Consider the following 21,913-nt stretch of genomic DNA (forward strand, 5'->3'; position numbering starts at 1 on the left):
ACAAGTGAGGTGAAGCAGAGCTATCATTATGGGAGAGGGGGATAAACAGTTGTGTCCATAAATATTGGAACAGTTCATAGATAAGGAGTGTGAATGTTTTATTGTCCTCTGATTGGGGTCTGGTTCTGTGTTGTGATGCCCCCACAAGGTCTGAGGAGCAAATTCCTTAATTAATGTAGAAAGACATAAATCCATGTGACACATTCATTCCTGCACTGAGAGTGTCAAAGGTCGTCATCAGCTTATATTCTCAGACTCTTCTGTCTCTCTGAGATTTGAAATTACCCTTTAATACAAGTAATCTCATGTCCATGGTGCTGTGATCCGGGAGACAACTATTCTTTTTTCTCTTATTGTGTGGCGATGAGAGTTAATCCTTGTTCTCAGTTTCTGCCCTGTCTCCCCTACATACAGACCCCCAGTTGGACATTTAATACAAATAATTAGGTACACCACATTCGATATGATGCAGCTGAAAGTACCTGGGATCTTGAAATCCTGATGTGAATTGGGGATCTTTATCTTGTCCGTGGTCATTATAAATTGACAGGTTTTACATTTTTTCTGGGTGCAAGGAAAGGATCCTGCAGCTGTTTGAGAGGACAGGGAGCTTCTGATAATGATACTTCTTAGATTTGGGGGCTGCCTAAAACACAGTAGTGGGGCATCTGGAAAAATGGATTGTAAGTGGGCATCTTTTTGTAGTAAAGCTTGTAATTTCCGTGCAGCTCCCCTTAAGCACCTCCACATTTGGATTGTAGGTGACTACTAGAGGCACTCGGTTATTTTCTTCTTTAGCTTTGTAATGTAGCAGGTGATTCCTTGATATTCTAGTTGCTCTTGTAATTTGGTTTTGAATTGTTCTTGGATGGTAGCCCTGATTCAAAAAGGTCTTTCTAGGGTGACCAAGGCGTTCATCCCCATCCATAGGGTTGGAACATATACGATTGTATCTGATGGCTTGGCTGTGGACAATAGAGTTTTTATGTGTTTTGGATGGAAACCGTCCCATTTAAGGTATGTTGGACGGTCGATTGGCTTCTTCTATAGGGATGTTTCTATTTAATTGTTCTGCAGCTTAATGATGGTGTCCAAAAAGTTAATTTCAGTGCTGGAGTAGTTGAGTGTTAAGTTGATGGTGGGATGAAATTAATTAAAACTGTTCATGGAACGCTCTCATCGCCACACAATAAGAGAAAAAAAGAATAGATCTACCTGTGTCAAAACATTTTTGTCTCCCTGATCACAGCACCATGGACATGAGATTACTTGTATTAAAGGGTAGTTTCAAACACAGAAGGGTCTGGGAGTATAAGCTGATGATGACCTTTGACACTCTCACTGCAGGAATGAAAGTGTCACATGGATTTATGTCTTTCTACATCAATTAAGGAATTTGCTCCTCAGACCTTGTGGGGGCATCACAACACAGAACCAGACCCCAATCAGAAGACAATAAAACATTCACACTTCTTATCTATCAACTGTTCCAATATTTATGGACACAACTGTTTATCCCCCTCTCCCATAATGATAGCTCTGCTTCACCTCACTTGTCTTATCCATTGCATTATCTTTCTGCCGTGTTGTGTATAAATATGTGATTCTTCAGAATTTGTATTAGTCTATGCCTGATGAAGAGACCTGCGTAGTCTCGAAAGCTTGCAATTTGTTACCATCTTTTCAGTTAGCCATTAAAAGGTATCAACCACTGAGGACTCTCAATTCTAAATATTTCTCTATACATGTGGGATGTCACTGGTGTCATGTATAGATGTGTGATGTCACCGGTGTCATGTGTGATGTCATTGGTGTCCTCTATAGATGTGGGATGTCACTGATGTCATGTATAGATATGGGATGTCGCCGGTGGCATGTATAGATGTGTGAGATCAACGTTGTCATGTATAGATGTGTGATGTCACTGGTGTCATGTATATATGTGGGATTTCACTGGTGTCATGTATAGATGTGGGATGTACATTGTTGTCATGTACCCTGCAGTGATCCTTAGTCTGCTGAACCGCCGCATGACCAGCTCTACCCTCACCCATCCTCTATAGACTGTGAGCCTTCGCTTCGCATTTTGGGGGCAATATGCTGGACACACTGGGGCAGATTGCTGGACACACTGGGGGCAATATGCTGGACACACTGGGGCAGAATGCTGGACACACTGGTGGCAATAAGCTGGACACATTGGGGGCAGAGATGCTGGACACATTGGGGGCAGAGATGCTGGACACATTGGGGGCAGAGATGCTGGACACATTGGGGGCAGAGATGCTGGACACATTGGGGGCAGAGATGCTGGACACTGGGGGCAGGACTGGAGACATGGGCAGAATGTAGATACGGGGCATGATTGGAGACATGGGGCAGAATGAAAGACATGGGGCAGGATTGGAGACAGATCGTGCAGGATCATGGGGCAGGATGAATACGATGGAGACTGATGGGGAGATCATATGGGGCAGGATGGATACTCATGAGGGCACTATACACTGTATACTATATACTGAACTGAAGGGTAAATTGACTATATCAATGGATGTTTGACAGGTTATAGTTTCACACAGCAACTATTTTTCTGGAATAATCTTGTTCAGGTATATGATGACCCCGTCGCATGACCCCATTACATGACCTCGTCACATGACCCCGGGGCCCACAGTGTCTTAACAGCCCGGGGCCCTGGCTACCCTTAATCCACCCCTGGTCACCAGTGTCATGTATAGCTGTGGGACATCACCGGTGCAATGTTTAGCTGCGTGATGTCACTGGTGTCCTCTATTGATGTGTGATGTCACCAGTGTCATGTATAGATGTGGGATGTCACTGGTGTCTTCTATACAGTGTAGGAAATAATTATTTGATCCCTTGCTGATTTTTTAAGTTTGTCCACTGACAAAGACATGAACAGTCTATATTTTTAAGGGTAGGTTTATTTTAACATTGAGAGATAGAATATCAAAAATAAAATCCAGAAAATCACATTGTATAAATTATATAAATTTATTTGTATTTTGCAATGAGAAATAAGTATTTGATCCCCTACCAATCATTAAGAGTTCTGGCTCCTACAGACCAGTTACACGCTCCTAATCAACTCATTACCTGCATTAAAGACAGCTGTCTTACATCTTTAGTTGTCTTAGTCACCTTTATTATAATATTATTATTATTATTATTATTATTATTATTATTATTTATTTATTTATATAGCATTAATAACCATTAATTCCATGGTGCTGTACATGAGAAAGGGGGTTACGTACAGGGTTATAGATATCGTTAACAGTAAACAAATTTACACTGACAGACTGATACAGAGGGGAGAGGACTGTCAAGATTGTCTTCCAGCATGTTTTGATACTGCAGCATGGGTGCGTCCCTTTCCAGGGGGGAAGCAACAGGCAAAATTTACTTTTGTATTGTGGATAGAGCACACTGGCAACCCAGTAGTCAGCACTATTTGGAATCGTAACTATACGGATAACAATCATGTTGCCGATAGTAGTGCAAGAAGGCGCACATGGTTCGGTCTCTTTCATGAGGTCCAACTCCACAGTGTGAATACTGTGTTCCTAGCACACTATCTGAGCAACATCACTGGGAAAAAGCGAGGCCGTGGAGGAAGGGGGTCCTGCTTGGGTGTCCATCTGCTGGGTTAGGTGTAGTGGAAGACCAGTCGGTCCCTATTATACTATTTTTACTGTGGTAAAATTGATGCCACTTGTTGGTGTCGGCCACTGATACTTTGAAATGTGAACATTCACGGTTCGGTGTGCATCAGCTGGGTTGGGTGTAGTGAAAGATCTGTCGGTCCCTATTATGCTATTTCTACTGTGGTAAAATTGATGCCACTTTGTTATTGTCTGACGCTAATTTTTGGAAATGTGAACGCTCTTGGTTGGGTGTCCATCTGCTGGGTTGGGTGTAGTGGAAGACCTGTAATCTGTAAAGCACTGCGGAATATGTTGGCGCTATATAGATAAAATTATTATTACCTGTATGTCCCTATTAGACTATTTCTACTGTGGTGAAATTCATGTCACTTTGTTGGCGTGTGCAAACAATTTTTTGTAAATGTGTAGATTGCGCGTTGGGTCTCCTTCATGTGTGTTGCCTGTAGCAGTAGGCCTCCGATACTGGCAGTCCTCCAGTGTCTTTGAGTCAACTACCCGTGTTACTATCCTTACATTTCTCTGACATTAGTAATCTATGAAACTGATATGTGTGCCACCTGAATGTGGTTGAGCATCACTTAAAATTTTGGGGGGTTTAATCACTTACATAGCGCCAATAATTCAACATTCGCTTTACAGACATTACTGGCACTGTCATCATTGGAACTAACAATCTAAATTTACTATCTGTATTTCGTTGTAGTGTGGGTAGAAAAATTATTACTAGGAGTAAACCCTCGCAAACACAGGTAGGATATTCAAACTCTTTGCAGATGCTGTCCTTGTTGGGGTTGTAACACAGGACTACAGCGCTGCAAGACTGCTAATGTTTTTGCATTGACAACTGAACGTTTCTGTGGTTGGACGGCTATTACTGTGATGCAAACTGTGTGCCTCACTGCTGTGTTGGGGAAAATCACTGTCAAGATTGTCTTCCAGCATGTTTTGATACTGCAGCATGGGTGCGTCCCTTTCCAGGGGGGAAGCAACAGGCAAAATTTACTTTTGTATTGTGGATAGAGCACACTGGCAACCCAGTAGTCAGCACTATTTGGAATCATAACTATACGGGTAACAATCATGTTGCAGATAGTAGTGCAAGAAGGCGCACATGGGTTGGTCTCTTTCATGAGGTCCAACTCCACAGTGTGTTGGTGGTGGTATAACACTCAAGCTTTATTCCTCCATCCCATACTGACAACCACGGACAACATAGAGGGAATCATTATCTTCATCTCCTAACTGTTGCGCGTCCATCACCTTGTCGTCCTTTTCATGGTCCTTCTGATCCTCTCATGACAAACGTCTGTGAGATGACAGACCTGATCTTATAGATATTGTTAAACCTAAAGGTATCCTCTTCTGCTTCCTCCTCTTCCCCCAGGGCCACCACCACCACCTACTATTTAAAGTGAGCTCCAGCATGTAGATGACAGTAATAGGGATGCTGATGATGGCATCCTCACCGCTAACCATCTTAGTAGCCATTAAGAAAACATACAGAAGGGTGCAAACATGCTTCATCTGTTTCCAGTACACAAGTGTGAATTGCACCACGTTCGTTGTGCTAGGCTATGAAAAATATCATCCTGATTCAGGTCTCAGTGCTGCTGCCACAGTTGCTGCAACATGTGCAGAGTTTAATTCCACGGTGTGGTCATATCGCATATCAACCAGTTAACTGGTAGTCCGAAAGATCTCTATACCAACTGAAGTGGAATAGTAGAAGTCAGCTTGACAGTGTTTTCTGCAGCAGCGCATCCAGGCTGGGACTGTGACAGAGGAATTGCTGTACCATCAGGTTCAGGATGCAAGCCATGCAAGGTACGTGTGTAAGGTTTGCCTGAATTAGGGCCACCACCAGGTTTGCACCGTTATTGCACACTACCTTCTCTGGCTCCAGATTGAGTGTAGACAGCCATTGCTCAAACTCCGCATGCATAGCTGTCCACAACTTTTAATCTGTATGACTGCAATCTCCAAGGCATATTATTGTAAACACTGCCTGATTATGGTGAGCCATGGCTGTGCAGTACGGAGGTGGGGGATGGGTTCTCTCTGCATGGTTGGAACGTGTGTTTAATTAAGGTAGAGGTTGAGGGTGCAGGTGGAGGCCCTAGAGGAGGTGGAGGAGGCAGAAGCACTGTAGGAACTGTTACATACAAAGGTTTGTTCCACAAGCCCTGGGAATTCCAAGACTTGGTGTCTAGTGACACTTTGGTGTCTAATGCTTTAGTTCTCCATCCCCTGGTGTGTACTAGTTTAGTTCTCTAACCCAAGCTGTTTTGTAGTTTAGTTCTCCAATCCCTGTTGTCTATTAGTTTAGTTCTCCATGTTCTGGTGTTAATTTGTTTAGTTCTGCAATCATAGCTGTTTAGTTCTCCATCCCCTGTTGTCTATTAGTTTAGTTATCCATTTTATGGTGTGGAGTAGTTTATTTCCACAACCCTAGCTGTTTAGTAGTTTAATTCTCCAACCCCTGTTGTCTAGTAGTTTTAGTTATCCATCTGATGGTGTGTAGTGGTTTATTTCTCCACCCCCAAACGCCCTGCAAGCTTTGGGGATTTATAAACACGGTCTTCAAAAATTATATGAGAATATATCCTCAAATTGCATAGAAAATAACACCTCCCCCAAAGGAATGTAATATAGGGAAAAAAAGAGGGTCCATTCAAAAAGAACTAAAATAATCAATATTTATTCAAATTATTAAAACAGTTTAAAAATTCAAGCAGAACTAACATATAGTGGCACACACCAATAAAGGAGATATTAATTCAAATATTGTATATAATCAATCCCAAATAGACTCTGGCTCATAAGGTTTCATGAAATATGTCACTTAAAACCGTCCTCTTTAATAGCTGCCAGGATTCCGCCCACCATTACCATATTAAATGCACGTGCAAACAAATAGTAGGGCTTTCCTATTCCTTACCTTGCATAAAGCCGGCGAGATTTTACCCTCGACAGATGGAACAAAAGTGATCAGTATAATATTTGTACTCACATAGAGTGCCTGAGAGCCCAGGAAATTGAGGTATCTAGATGTAGGTGCCACCACCCCGACGACACCGTTTCGCCAAATGCTTCTTCAAAAAGGGGGGCGATAGTTTTAGACGGAAATGCCTTTATTTTATAGGAAGGTGCCGAGCGCTCATTGGTAGTCAGTGTTTATTCGGCGCATGTCAGTTACATCCTGCACGCCCCACTGTAAGTAACTTCCGATCAAACCGCGCTGGAACGCCGCGTGGAAAGCAAGCGGACCTTACTGTGCAGGACCGGAAGTCAGAGCGGCTGCTGAAAAGACATGCGCACCTTCTGACCAGCGATGAGTAAGTATATACTTTATAGTTTAGTTATCCATTTTATGGTGTGGAGTAGTTTATTTCCACAACCCTAGCTGTTTAGTAGTTTAATTCTCCAACCCCTGTTGTCTAGTAGTTTGCAAGACTTGTGGAGCAGCCCCTTCCCTGACTGCCCCTACAGCCACCAAGTCACCCATTACCCAGTCATGTAACTCCCCTGTCCATGCTTGCTTGTCCAGGTGTCATTGTTGAAATGCACCCTGGCAGACATAGAATTTTTCAGGGAAAGGGTGATGTTGTCTGCGACTTGTTGCTGTATCGCAGGCACATCTTTCTTAGAGAAGTAATGGTTGTGACGGGGTTTGCGACAGAGCAGAAAGAGACACCAGGCCGATAGACAATCCAACAAGATTTATTGGAACATGGAACTGGGATAACGCAAATGAAAGTAGTTCTGCAGCGTCCGTAAGTAGTCCACAATGAATCCACGCAAAGGGAGCAGATCCTGGGGCGCCACCCAGCAATCCGACGCCAGGGAAATAGAAATAGTCCTTTAGTGAATTCAATGGCTCCAGCAGATGAGGAACACAACACAGTCCAACGTGGCAGCTTTTTACCCTCCACACTCTGGCACCAGGATCTCGCCTCAGCATAAGATCCCAGCCCTTCAAAAAGTCACCTCACAACTGAATCAGCCAACACATGAGTCTATTGTTCGGTGTCCTGGGATCCACCCTTCCATGGGGGAGCGCTCCCCCACTGGTTGTTGACTCATGCCTGATTATATGGCAGTCCAGGGACACAGGTCGGGGGACGGACACGCTGTTACAATGGTGACTGGGCAACTGGTACTGGGGGGACTGCGATGGCCATCAGCTTTCAGAAACCGTCCGTATCCTTAAGGCAGAAAGGCTGCATTTCCGTGGCCAACAGATTGGAGTGGCCATGCAATAATCACAGAGATCACATGCCAAGAGGCATACAGAAACAAGCGCTGTGATCTTTGTAGTGAATATTTCTCAGCTGGCCCCTATCGTCCAGACAATGACACGATTGGGCGACAAATCATTTGAGGAGGCCGCAGGCTGTTCACAATAATGTCTATGTTGTGGTTATACTCCTAATTTCATAAGGGACAAAGGGTAAGAGGTGAGTGTCTGGATCAGTTCAATCTTCTACCTAGATAAAGTCCAGATCATGGGTGTTACAGTCTTTGTGTGTCTCAGAGTTTGAAAGTTGTGAGAGGCCACAATAATTGGCTAGAGATAGAAGCTGGGATGCAGTTGGGGAGGTGGAGCTTTTGAAGTCTCCCAGGATAAGGGTTGTCAATTCTGAGGACATGAAGTGTGGCCGCAACGCATAAAAGTGGTCAATGAAGTGGGTGGGTGAGCCTGGGGGCCGGTATATGACTGCTACTCTGAGGGAGAGGGGATGGAACATCTTGATGGTGTGAACCTCAAGAGAAGAATGGCGTCCAATCGGCCTGCATTTATTTATTGGGTTAAAAACAGGATTGTTGTTGGCAGCGAGGAGTGTAGGGTTATCGTGGAGTTAGCAGTGATCCTACAGCGCAATAAACGCATATTCCATGTGTTGTAATCTGGACGTGGATAAGCCGTACGCTCACTATTTTCTGAGATGTCATCTCCCGAGATCTTGGTGCCGAGAACTCCATCTGCGCATACGCCGCTCCCGGCAGCGATTTTCCCGCATAGTAAACCATGTAAGTACGGGCACTCTGGACTTTCACAATATGTCAGCAGACACCCCGAACCACTGAACACCCGCAGCAGCGCACATCCGACCACCCCCTATTTGATAATCTTAAACTTAGTATCTTTTTACTGTTTTTTTATGAACTGCTGACTTGTAAAGCTATGCGGAATGTGTTTGCAATGTATAAATAAAGGTTATTATTAGTAGATTGAAGATGGTGAATTTCAAGCTGTTAACTTTGCCATGTGTAAGAGTAAAGAATCTTTTACGTGAGTGTAAGGAGGTTGCTTTCCCTGCTCCTTGCCTGGAACCACTTAGCCAGACAGCTGGGTTGCTGGGGGGAAGACTTTCTGCCCTGGACAGAGGGGACGTGGTGACTGCTGGGAAAAGAGAGGGGAGTGGTCAGAAAAGAGCGGGAGAGCAGAGAGAAGGCAGCGCGCCAAAGAGAGGGCAGGCTGCAGCGCCGTGCTCCCCTAAAAGTAGTGCTCCCCGTGAGGGCACTGAGGCTGAGGTACCCACCAGAGTGAAGGCTGGATGTGGGGGTGTAGATTTGGAAGCCTCCTGAATCAGAGACTGTGACCGTGCTGCCCTGATGACCGCAGTGACAAGCAGAGATCCCTGAGTGTGATAAGTAACTGCCCAGTGTGTGTGTGACAGCGTTATTACAGACAGACTGTCAGCCTGGTACACAGAGGCTCCTGCAGCAGCGACGGAGGCTGTGCTATTTCCTGGTTTCAGTTTCACTTTGAGAAGAACAGGCTGCAGAGGCTTAACCCCGGACTTTCCAGGAGACACAGAAGAGACTTCAGGATCTCAAGCCCTGCTGGTGACTGTATCCATATTGGGAAATAAGGACCCTCCAGTCAGGACCTCCCTGGGCTGATAAGTTACCAGAACACTCGTTAACCCTTTTAATTCCGCTTAATTGTTTACCGTTTACTGTTTGACTCCATTAACCCCCTGTTTACTCCCTGCGAGGAGAATTTTACCCCTGTTAATAAATACCCTTCAACAGTTGGTCTGTCTGTTCCGTGGTGACATACGCAACCCTGCACTCTATTACATGAGCACAACTGCACAAACAAGCTTTTGCTGCTGTGCTGACACAGGGTGGAGTAGGGTGAACACGACAAGCTGCTGCACTGTGAGAGAGGTGCAGGCGGAGATGTTACAGTAGATTGAGAAAGATGGGTTGTTCTTGTTATGCAAGATCAGTCGAAAACAGCAGGCATGTCCAATTCTGTATCAGCTGACAGGCTGTCAGTCACCCCAACTGTAGGAGGTAAACAAGTGGAGGTTCTTCGGCCGGAGACCTGTGTGACAACATTTGCCACAGTGAGGGAGGAGGAAGAATCAGAAGGTGCGGTCAATGGGGTGGACGGTGGTTGATGAGACTCGCTAGTCTGCATTTTAGCGTGGTGACAGTCCCAGATTAACGCATGTTGATCGCGCATGTGCCAGGTCATGCATGTACTACCGAAATTATTTCATTTTTTTTACTCTACTAGGTTGTTTTTAAAAAAAGTTTACAGATAACATGATTTTTTAGATTTTTGTTGGTCTGAAAAAAAAGACCCAAGATAGCCAACTGCAGAACCGCGAACGCTTCTGTCCACTGCCAGAGTTGGGCCTCATGATGCATTGGTTGTCGTGGTTGCATAACTCTGTGTCTGTGTAACCTCCTCGTCTTCCTCTGCTGAGCTACTCAGCTGCATGCCTCTGGGTTTACACCAAGAGTGATCTACTACCTCATCGTCATCCTCTCTGTTCTCACACTCCTTTTCCTAAAAGTCACCCTCCTCCTCCGCAGGTGCCTCAAATATCTGAGTTTTGTCATAAATGGATCATCTTCACCCAACAGGGTTAACATCTGTTGACGAGGGTTTGGTTTATTCTTGGACAAAACTTCGTCCCGCCATTGATCAAAGTGAGAAAAAATTTGGATATAGGTGCAGATGACTCTGTGAATCTTTAGATCCTGATTGAAACATACCTCAATCACACCCATCCTCAAAAAGCCCACTCTTTCTCCCCTATGCCTCCAAACTACTGGAACAACACGTCCATTTTGACCTGTCCTCCCACCTCTCCTCTTGCTCCCTCTTTGACCTCTTACAATCTGACTTCAGACCGCACCATTCCACTGAAACTGCCCTCACTAAAGTCACCAACGACCTACTAACCACCAAATGAAAGCGATGCGAGTTTGTCCTCCTCCTTCTCCTGGACCTGGCATCTGCCTTTGACATAAAGGACCATTCCCTCTTAAGGTACCTTCACACTCAGCAACTTTACAACGAGAACGACAACGATCCGTGACGTTGCAGCGTCCTGGTTATCGATCTCGTTGTGTTTGACACGCAGCAGCGATCTGGATCCCGCTGTGATATCGGTGGTCGGAGCTAGAAGTCCAGAACTTTATTTGGTCGTCAGGTCGGCGTGTATCGTCGTGTTTGATAGCAAAAGCAACGATGCCAGCAATGTTTTACATGGAGCTAACGACCTGTGAGAACGATAAGTGAGTCACCGTTACGTCACAGGATCGCTCCTGCATCGTTGTGGAGCTGCTGTGTTTGACGTCTCTACAGCGACCTAAACAGCGACGCTGCAGCGATCGGCTCGTTGTCTATATCGCTGCAGCGTCTCTAAGTATGACGGTACCTTTACTACAGTCTTATCTGTTGACATTACAGACTTTGCCCTTTGTTGGATCTCCTCGTACCTAAGACAGAACATTCAGTGTGTCCCACTCACACCCCACCTCCTCATCTCGCCCGCTATGTGTCGCTGACCCACAAGATTCAGTTGTAGGACCGGGAACTATGCTTAGAGGGCATACGCGCGTGCTCCCGCCCACATCAACCTAAGGTATTCCCAACCTATAGCTGGGTGACACCTTTGATTTAAGGCTTCTCCAATTTGGAGGTGCCTGAGCTACGATGTTAGTTTGCCTTGCATGCTTGCTAGTTGTCAGGTTCCTCAGGTTCACCTGTCTGCTTGTCTACCCTGTACCCGTCTGCTCTTACCTGTCTGTGCCTGTCTGCTTGTACTTGTTTGTGCTCTTCTGTCCATCAGCCGGTCCAGATCACACCTGCCAGTGCCCATCTGTCTAACACCCGGTCCAGCACGCACCTGCGGTTCCAGAGTCTCTACAGTGCCTGCCTGCATTTTTCATTCCTTCTTTGGGCTATAGCAGCTTATGCGCTGTAGGGGGTCATCTGCCACCTTCTGTAGGTCAGCCATGGAGTAGCACCTGGTGCCACCTCTTTGTACCTCCTTGGGTCGCATTTTTCACCTGCTGCCACTTGTCCGAGTAGGGATTTGGTAGGCCACTTAGTTACGCCCCTTCCAGGCTTTCAGAGGGATACGGAACAGTGATTCCACCACCTTTCCCATTACAGTCTCCATCTGCTGCGTTGGCAGTAGTGGAAGAGGTGTCAGTCCCCACTATACTAGTTCTACTCTATTGCAATTGATGCTACTTTGGTGGTGTCTGCCACTAATTTTTGTAAATGTGTAGAGTCCTGTTTGGGTCTCCTTCATGTGTGTTGCCTGTAGCAGTAGGCCTCCAAGACCATCAGGCCTCCATTTCCTTGACTCCGTGTTACTATCCTTAGATTTTTCTGACAATAGTAGTCTACGAAATGTATATGATATTTGTGCCACCTGAATGTGGCTGAGCATGAAAGCAGGTTGAGCTGTTGCATGTGGTATCAGGACTCCCAGCACAGCAGGCCTACACTAATCTCTCACCCACCTCGACTTACTGTAACGTTCAATTGAAAGCTGTAAATGCTGTCCCAGACCCCGATATCTCATGCCTGGCTGATTGCTGCAGTGCCATGCTACAATTAGTGCTGTGGGTGAAATGAGGCAACTTTTCTGGTGTCTGCTCCTACCTAGTTTGATGTGTTTTGACAGCATTTGGGGCTGTTATAAGGTGTTTTGCATGCGTTTGTTTTTGCCTCTCATGAGCTGAATGGCATTTGGTAATGTTCGGTGACTATGATTGACTATGATGTCAATTAATTGATCAGCGAATATTGCAAATTTGGCGATCGTAATCCGAACCGAACATTGAAATATTCGCTCATCTCTACCTATGACCCAAGGAACACCGTCCCCACTGTCAAGCATGGAGGTGGAAACATTATGTTTTGAGGGTGTTTCTCTTCTAAGGGCACAGGACTACTTCACTGCATCAATGGGAGAATGGATGGAGCCATGTACCGTAAAATCCTAAGTGACAACCTCCTGCCCTCTGCCAGGACATTAGAAATGGGTCGTGGCTGGGTCTTCCAGCAAAACAATGACCCAGAACATACAGGCAAGGCAACAAAGGAGTGGCTCAAAAAGAAGCACATTAAGGTCATGGAGTGGCCTAGCCAGTCTCCAGACCTTAATCCCATAGAAAACTTATGGAGGGAGTTGAAGCTCCGAGTTGCCAAGCAACAGCATCAAAATCTTAATGATTTAGATACGATCTACAAAGAGGAGTGGAACAAAATTCCTCCTGACATGTGTGCCAACATCATCATCAACTACAAAAAACATCTGACTGCTGTGCTTGCCAACAAGGGTTTTGCCACCAAGTATTAAGTCTTGTTTGCCAGAGGGATCAAATACTTATTACTCACTGCCAAATGCAAATAAATTTATAAAATTTACACAATATGATTTTCTGGATTGTATTTTTGTTAAAATGTCAATGTTAAAATTAACCTACCCTTAAAATTATAGATTGTTCATGTCTTTGTCAGTGGTCAAACTTACAAAATCAGCAAGGGTATCAAATAATTATTTCCTTCACTGTAGATGTTTGATGTCACAAGCATCCTCTATAGATGTGCGATGCCACCGATGTCCTCTATAGATGAGGGAAGTTACTGGTGTCCTCTATAGATGTGTGATGACACTGGTGTCATGTATAGATGTGGGATGTCATCGGTGATTGCACGTTAATTCTCACGACAATCAGGCAAAGAAATTCACAGGATTATTTCTCCTGTAGAGACAATGAGCTAAATCCTTAAGTAATAATGTGCTCCAGCTACACTGATACAGAGATATAATGGTCAGCTGATATAGGGGCCTCGTGTTATGTCCTTTCTAATACTTTCATGTGCCATACTGTAGGCAAATTCAGTGTATCTAAGCCTGTCTACTGAGCATCTGTATTTAATCTGATCCTATGTGATACTGTCTGCTCTGCCGTGTATCTAATCCTAGCCTATGTGATACTCTCTGCTGAGCTGTGTATCTAAACCTCTCCTGTGTGATACCGTCTGCTGAGCTGTGCATCTAATCCTCTCCTGTGTGATACCGTCTGCTGAGCCGTGTATCTAATCCTATCCTGTGTGATACTTTCTGCTGAGCCATGTATCTATTCCTGTCCTTTGTCATACTTTCAGCTGAGCTGTGCATTTAACCCTGTCCTGCAGGATACTTTCCTCTGAGCTGTGTATCTAATCCTTTCCTGTGTGATACAGTCTGCTGAGCTGTGTATCTAATCCTATCCTGTGTGATACTTTCTGCTGAGCCGTGTATCTATTCCTGTCCTTTGTCATACTTTCAGCTGAGCTGTGCATTTAACCCTGTCCTGCAGGATACTTTCCTCTGAGCTGTGTATCTAATCATTTCCTGTGTGATACAGTCTGCTGAGCTGTGTATCTAATCCTATCCTGTGTGATACTCTCTGCTGAGTTGTATATCTAGTCCTCTCCTGCGTGATACTTTCCTCTGAGCTGTGTATCTAACTCTCTTCTGTGTGATATTCTCCATTGAGCCGTGTATCTAACTCTCTCTTGTGATACTTTCCTCTGAGCTGTGTATCTAACCCCCTCCTCTGTGATACTCTCGACTGAGCCATGTATCTAAACCTCTCCTGTGACTCTCGACTGAGGCATATATCTAACCCTCTCCTGTAATACTCTTCCCTGAGCCGTGTATCTAACCCTCTCCTGTAATGCTCTCTCCTGAGCCGTGTATCTAACCCTCTCCTGTAATGCTCTCTCCTGGGCCGTGTATCTAACCCTCTCCTGTAATACTCTTCCCTGAGCCGTGTATCTAACCCTCTCCTGTAATACTCTTCCCTGAGCCGTGTATCTAACCCTCTCCTGTAATACTCTTCCCTGAGCCGTGTATCTAACCCTCTCCTGTAATACTCTTCCCTGAGCCGTGTATCTAACCCTCTCCTGTAATACTCTTCCCTGAGCCGTGTATCTAACCCTCTCCTGTAATGCTCTCTCCTGAGCCGTGTATCTAACCCTCTCCTGTAATACTCTCTCCTGAGCCGTGTATCTAACCCTCTCCTGTAATACTCTCCCCTGGGCCATGTATCTAACCCTCTCCTGTGTGATACTCTCCTCTGAGCCGTGTACCTATACACATGATTTTGCACCTGGCTGTGTCTGCCACCCCTTGTCCATGATGGGACCACGGTCTGTGGCGCAGGGGTCGCAGGTCTCTGGGCTCCTGGTGGATTACACTATTACTTTGGTGGTGTAATCAATGCCATTCTCTCTCCGGCCACCATTACTGATCTTTTCAGGAGATCGATGGTAAATTTTCTGGATCAGATATTGTCTTCTCTACAGGAAAATAGCGTTTGATCCGATGTCTCTTCTGTGTGTATATAGCCGAGTGTGGCCGTGATGATCGTGTTATGGATGTCTCCGCTGTGAGCCCCAGTATGATTCATCCCCTCAATACGAAGCATCTGATGTGTGTTCTCTCTAATCGCAGGCCCTGTACATGTTTTATGCCCTGGCGATCGTCTGCGATGACTTCTTTGTCCCATCCTTGGAGAAGATCTGTGAGGTGAGTGGACATTAAGACCCCCATCCTCCATATTTTATCATCTCCATCCTTAATTGCATCTTCCCCCAAAATCCCTTCAATTCAGATCGCCAGCACTTCATCCAGAGCTCCCTGATGCATGAATAGAATGCCACCTCTGCAGTGATGACTGACACATAGATGAGCAATGTAGATTCAGCTTCCATAGGGCATTGCTGCAATGAATCAATCTAGTGTCTGGTCCTTGTAGTTCACCCCCTGATCCCACAGGAGGCAGCACCTGGTGTGAACATTCCTGGATAGTGGCAGATTTCATCGCTGCTTCCCATTCATTATTTCTCTGTGTGATGAGATCCTACGTTTGAAGTCGCACAGATTTAGCCGCCGCTCAGAATCTCAGCGGGAAGTTGCTGCGCCGTCACATGATAATGAGAGGTGACGGTGAAAAGTAGGAACAAAAGTGTACGGGCACAATGGCGAGCGCTAACCAAGGCGCTGAGCGGAGCAACAAACCGGAGGCGGGAAAACGTTGTCGTAGAAACGGTATTAAAGTTTAATGAGCATTAACCCTTCTGCACCTGAAAAAAATCCCAATGGAATGTACAAGAAGATGAGAATGCTGGAGAGTGGGTTCTGCGCTTGTTTTAAGATTTGGCGTTTCTTACACCAGTCTTGAAGAAAAGCCCACAGAGTAAGGTGCGCCAAAGTCAATAACGACCCCAGTGTGGGACGGTCCGAGCCCCAGAATCAGAAATCCACTTCTGCTAGGAGCCGGGGTAGAGTTCTGCTATAATTTGCCTTTTTCTGGACCCGTCAGGATGCTCTTGACTGCACCAACCCCGATGATGGGCGCCTGCACAGTGAGGCCAAAAGTAGCTTAAGTGTTGCGCAATTAGTTGTGTTGACTTTTTGTGATCAAGATCTGATGAATTTCCCCTTTTTGTCTCAATTTGGGACCGCTGTCGAGACCTCTGTTTGCTGTCAGTGAATGGGATTATCCCTGTACAGACTTACAGAATTTGTTACATTTGCATCCATTCCTCTGTGAGATATACAGTCTGAGTTTTATATGCACTGATACAATGTAACAAACCATAAGCATTGGCGATGGATATCGGCTGCTGACTTGTTTTTTTTTTTTTTATGTTTTTTTTTTTTAGCCGACAGAGTATTGTTCAGATTGGATACTTAAAAAAACCTCAGCTGTGAGAAATGTCAGGTGTGAACAGGGCTTAGACTCTGAATTTAGGCCGGAATGTTGGCATTCACTGACAAGCAGCAGAGATCTTGCAAATAGTGAGACAACAAGGCTTCGTGCACACGATGCGGTTTTTGCTGCGGATCCGCAGCAGTTTTCCATGCGGTGTACAGTACAATGTTACCCTATGGAAAACAAAAACCGCTGTGCCCACGATGCGGAAAAATCCGCGCGGATTCGCTGCGGAAAAAAAGAAGGACCATGTCACTTCTTTGTGCGGATTCCGCAGCGGTTTTCAACCTGCACCAATAGGAAAGTGCAGTTGAAAACCCGCAGAGGAATCCGCAGAAGAAACCGCAGGAAAATCCGCAGTGAAAACCGCAGTGGATCCGCATCGTGTGCACATACCCTAAGTCTGATTCAAAGTTGTAGGGCTTTTTATTGTATTGTAAAGAGATAATACCACTCATTTTAAAAAGGAAGAAACCAAGGGAAACCAGATACCAGATTTTTCTTATTTTTAGCCTTGACTAGAGAGGGAAATAAGGAGCGGGGTCCCTTTAATCCCTGGCACTGTGGCTGTGGGTACCTTTGGGGATCACTAGATGGCAGATCGCTTTTGCCCTTGGATGTCGCTTACAATTGTAAAAGATTCGATCTTGGAATTCGGCAGAAATCTCAGAATCACTGCTGCCTCATCCAGGAACATACGGCCTCTGCCACCTGTGACTGGCAGCGTCTTCCTAGCAGCTGGCACCTGGCGAGGCCTCAGTGTCAGGAGACTGATCTGCTCGGATTGTGTCTGATTAATCAGATCTTTCTTACAGAAGCTGCACCTGAGCGAAGATGTGGCCGGGGCGACCTTCATGGCGGCGGGCAGCTCCACTCCGGAGCTCTTCGCCTCCGTCATTGGTAAGGTCACAGCTACCAGATGCCGCAGGCACGGACATGATTGTTTCCTTATTGACTAAATAGGATGATGATGATGGTGGTAGTAGTCACCTATGTTTTTATTCTATGTACAGTATATATAGTGAAATTCCTTTATTCCGGCACTTTGTAGTTAATACTTTCTCATATTCCGGCACACTCTGAAGGTTTTTTATCTCTGTGCAGTGAAATTCCCATAATCTGACATTTTAGGAAGCCAGACTAGCCCCTGAACCAGCGCTATAACATTCCATTAATCCAGCATCCTTTAATTTCTGATAATCTATGGGAGTTCTCATCCACACAGAAGTATTCACACAATCTGGCATTTTCTAAAAGCCAGAACAGTGAGTAGTCTCTTACCCTACACTATAAAATTCTTTAGTATAGTTTAATTCTAATAATCCGGCACATTCCTGAGGTCGTTTGCCTCTGTGCATTGTATTCCTCATAATCTGACAATTTATTATGTAAAAATAATTTAATATTTTCTAAATCTACACTATAAAATTCCTTTAATCCATCATCCAATAATACTGAAAATCTAATAATCCGGCAAGTCCTGAAGGCTCTCTACATTAAGCGTTGTGAAATTCCTTTAATCTGGCAAATTTGAAATCACATAAAATTATGCAAATTGTATGATATTTTCTACTGGTTTTGTAAAATTCCATTAATCCAGGATAAAATATCCGGTATTTATTAGATTATTCCATGAACACCAGTAATTCAGAATATTTGAAAATCCATCAAATGCCAGATTAAAGGATTTCTCCTGTACTTGAGATATACAGGACAGGGTTGAACACCCTAAGGAATCCTTCCAAAATATTCTTTCCTTGTGTTATTTTTGGGAGCGTCACTTTCCAGTATGACCACAGGGGTGAGAAAATAGCAAGAAAGTTCTGCAGAGAAAGCGAGAAAACTGATTAAAATCATCTCTGAGCCGACACTGATACATTCTAGATAATCCACAGAGAACGTTCTGTGCCACAAAGTCATAACTGGAGGGAACAGAGCGCCCCCTGCTGGTCAGGACAGTGAAGTGATGGTGGAATAACCCAGAGAGGGTGGCAGAGGTCACATCTGATACAGGACATGGGGTATTATCTATACATGTTCACATGATGAGAATATTGCCTTTAAATAACTTTATTCATTTCTCTGCTCTCTTAGGTGTTTTTATCACCCACGGTGATGTCGGCGTTGGGACCATTGTAGGTTCAGCTGTATTTAATATTTTATGTATAATTGGAGTCTGTGGCGTTTTTGCTGGACAGGTAAGAAATATCTATCTCATCTATCTATCAATCTATCTATCTATCTATCTATCTATCTATCTATCTATCTATCTATCTATCTATCATCTATCTATCTATCTATCTATCTATCTATAATCTATCATCTATCTATCTATCTATCTATCTATCTATCTATCCCATATCTATCTATCTATCTATCTATCTATCTATCTATCTATCTATCATCTATCTATTATCTATCATCTATCTATTATCTATCTATCTATCTATCATCTATCTATTATTTATCATCTATCTATCTATCTATCTATTGGTCAATTTTTTATTAACCCTCCTCTGTCTGCAGGTTGTGCGCCTGACCTGGTGGTCCTTGTTCCGGGACTCCATGTATTACATCTTGGCAATAATAGTGTTAATAATCGTAAGTGACGTCTCTTCTCTTTTTTTTTCATATTCTCAGGGATATTTCTGCAGCTTGTCGCACACATTGTGCTGAATTTGATATTATCCAGGACACATTCTCATGAATAATTCATGTCTAAACCTCTCGAAGTATGCAGTCACCATTCCTTGCTAACAACCACAGTGGAGGAACTTGTCCAAGATTAATTGCTCCCCTGTAACAGAAAAATTGGGTTCAGTCATCCCCCCCCCACTCAATCCACCAGCATATTATGTCAGCAGAGAAAAATACAAAGCAACACTGGGTCCAACCAAAAGGGAGTAGGTCAGATAAGTTTAATGCTGAGGAATTGGTATGTGTGCAATCCCCTCATTGCTATTGAAGTGAGAGAGGACAGAGCACACTCCGCAGCCATCCTCCTCCTCCTCAATATGAGCTTGTAGTGATATCCCCAGTAATGTACTGTATGCACCCAACCTCACGGCTGCACCTTGTGCCCAGGATGCCGTCTCCAAGGTCCGGCTGCCCGTGGTTTCCATTGAGTCTTGTTATAATTTGTTCTTGTTTTATCTCTTCCAGTTTATATACGATGAAGTTATTGTCTGGTGAGTAAAGAGCGAAACGTATCTGATTGCAAGAGAAACGTGTATCAGCCCCCTACACCCCCACCCAAAGCCTACTGTAACCTCTAACACTGATTTGGATGTTGTCAGTTATTTTTTTATGGCAGCATTTGCTGTATGTAAACCATTAACAAGCAGGGTAGATGTAATGTATGTACAAAGTGATTGCACCAGCAGAATAGTGAGTGCAGCTCTGGAGTATAATACAGGAGGTAACGCAGGATCAGTAATGTAATGTATGTACACTGACTGCACCAGCAGAATAGTGAGCGCAGCTCTGGAATATAATACAGGATGTAACACAGAATAAATACAGCTTAAGTCATGTAATGTACAGTACAGACCAAAAGTTTGGACATACCTTCTCATTTAAAGATGTTTCTGTATTTTCATGACTATGAAAATTGTACATTCACACTGAAGGCATCAGAACTATGAATTAACACATGTGGAATTATATACTTAACAAAAAAGTGTGAAACAACTGAAAATATGTCTTATATTCTAGGTTCTTAAAAGTAGCCACCTTTTGCTTTGATGACTGCTTTGCACACTCTTGGCATTCTCTTGATGAGCTTCAAGAGGTAGTCACCGGAAATGGTCTTCCAACAATCTTGAAGGAGTTCCCAGAGTTGCTTAGCACTTGTTGGCCCTTTTGCCTTCACTCTGCGGTCCAGCTCACCCCAAACCGTCTCGATTGGGTTCAGGTCGGGTGACTGTTGAGGACAGGTCATCTGGCGTAGCACCCCATCACTCTCCTTCTTGGTCACATAGCCCTTACACAGCCTGGAGGTGTGTTTGGGGTCATTGTCCTGTTGAAAAATAAATGATGGTCCAACTAAACCGGCTGGAATAGCATGCCGCTGCACGATGCTGTGGTAGCCATGCTGGTTCAGTAAGCCTTCAACTTTGAATAAATCCCCAACAGTGTCACCAGCAAAGCACCCCCACACCATCACACCTCCTCCTCCATGCTTCACAGTGGGAACCAGGCATGTAGAGTCCATCCGTTCACCTTTTCTACGTCGCACAAAGACACGGTGGTTGGAGCCAAAGATCTCAAATTTGGACTCATCAGACCAAAGCACAGATTTCCACTGGTCTAATGTCCATTCCTTGTGTTCTTTAGCCAAAACAAGTCTCTTCTGCTTGTTGCCTGTCCTTAGCAGTGGTTTCCTAGCAGCTATTTTACCATAAAGGCCTGCTGCACAAAGTCTCCTCTTAACAGATGTTGTAGAGATGTGTCTGCTGCTAGAACTCTGTGTGGCATTGACCTGGTCTCTAATCTGAGCTGCTGTTAACCTGCGATTTCTGAGGCTGGTGACTCTGGTAAACTTATCCTCAGAAGCAGAGGTGACTCTTGGTCTTCCTTTCCTGGGGCGGTCCTCATGTGAGCCAGTTTCTTTGTAACGCTTGATGGTTTTTGCCACTGCACTTGGGGACACTTTCAAAGTTTTCCCAATTTTTCAGTCTGACTGACCTTCATTTCTTAAAGTAACGATGGCCACTCGCTTTTCTTTACTTAGCTGGTTTCTTCTTGCCATAATACAAATTCTAACAGTCTATTCAGTAGGACTATCAGCTGTGTATCCACCAAACTTCTGCTCAACACAACTGATGGTCCCAACCCCATTTATAAGGCAAGAAATCCCACTTATTAAACCTGACAGGGCACACCTGTGAAGTGAAAACCATTCCCGGTGACTACCTCTTGAAGCTCACCAAGAGAATGCCAAGAGTGTGCAAAGCAGTCATCAAAGCAAAAGGTGGCTACTTTGAAGAACCTAGAATATAAGACATAATTTCAGTTGTTTCACACTTTTTTGTTAAGTATATAATTCTACATGTGTTAATTCATAGTTTTGATGCCTTCAGTGTGAATTTACAATTTTCATAGTCATGAGAATACAGAAAAATATTTAAATGAGAAGGTGTATCCAAACCTTTGGTCTGTACTGTATGTACATAGTGACTGCGCAAGCAGAA

At 44.4% G+C, this 21,913-nt stretch overlaps 1 protein-coding gene across 4 annotated transcripts in view; it reads left to right on the forward strand.

Annotated features, from left to right (window-relative positions):
* The window catches only part of SLC24A4 (solute carrier family 24 member 4), a 98,527-nt gene that overhangs the window by 69,043 nt on the left and 7,571 nt on the right, over positions 1 to 21,913 (forward strand). For all 4 annotated transcript variants that reach the window (XM_077268001.1, XM_077267992.1, XM_077267985.1 and 1 more), the window contains exons 4-8: positions 15,458 to 15,532; positions 17,537 to 17,621; positions 18,816 to 18,919; positions 19,248 to 19,322; positions 19,884 to 19,909. In XM_077268001.1, the coding sequence (XP_077124116.1) occupies positions 15,458 to 15,532; positions 17,537 to 17,621; positions 18,816 to 18,919; positions 19,248 to 19,322; positions 19,884 to 19,909 (365 nt within the window). The remainder of the gene's footprint in view (positions 1 to 15,457; positions 15,533 to 17,536; positions 17,622 to 18,815; positions 18,920 to 19,247; positions 19,323 to 19,883; positions 19,910 to 21,913) is intronic.

The sequence above is a fragment of the Ranitomeya variabilis genome, chromosome 1, assembly GCF_051348905.1.
Source record: "Ranitomeya variabilis isolate aRanVar5 chromosome 1, aRanVar5.hap1, whole genome shotgun sequence".
NCBI classification, from domain to species: domain Eukaryota; kingdom Metazoa; phylum Chordata; class Amphibia; order Anura; family Dendrobatidae; genus Ranitomeya; species Ranitomeya variabilis.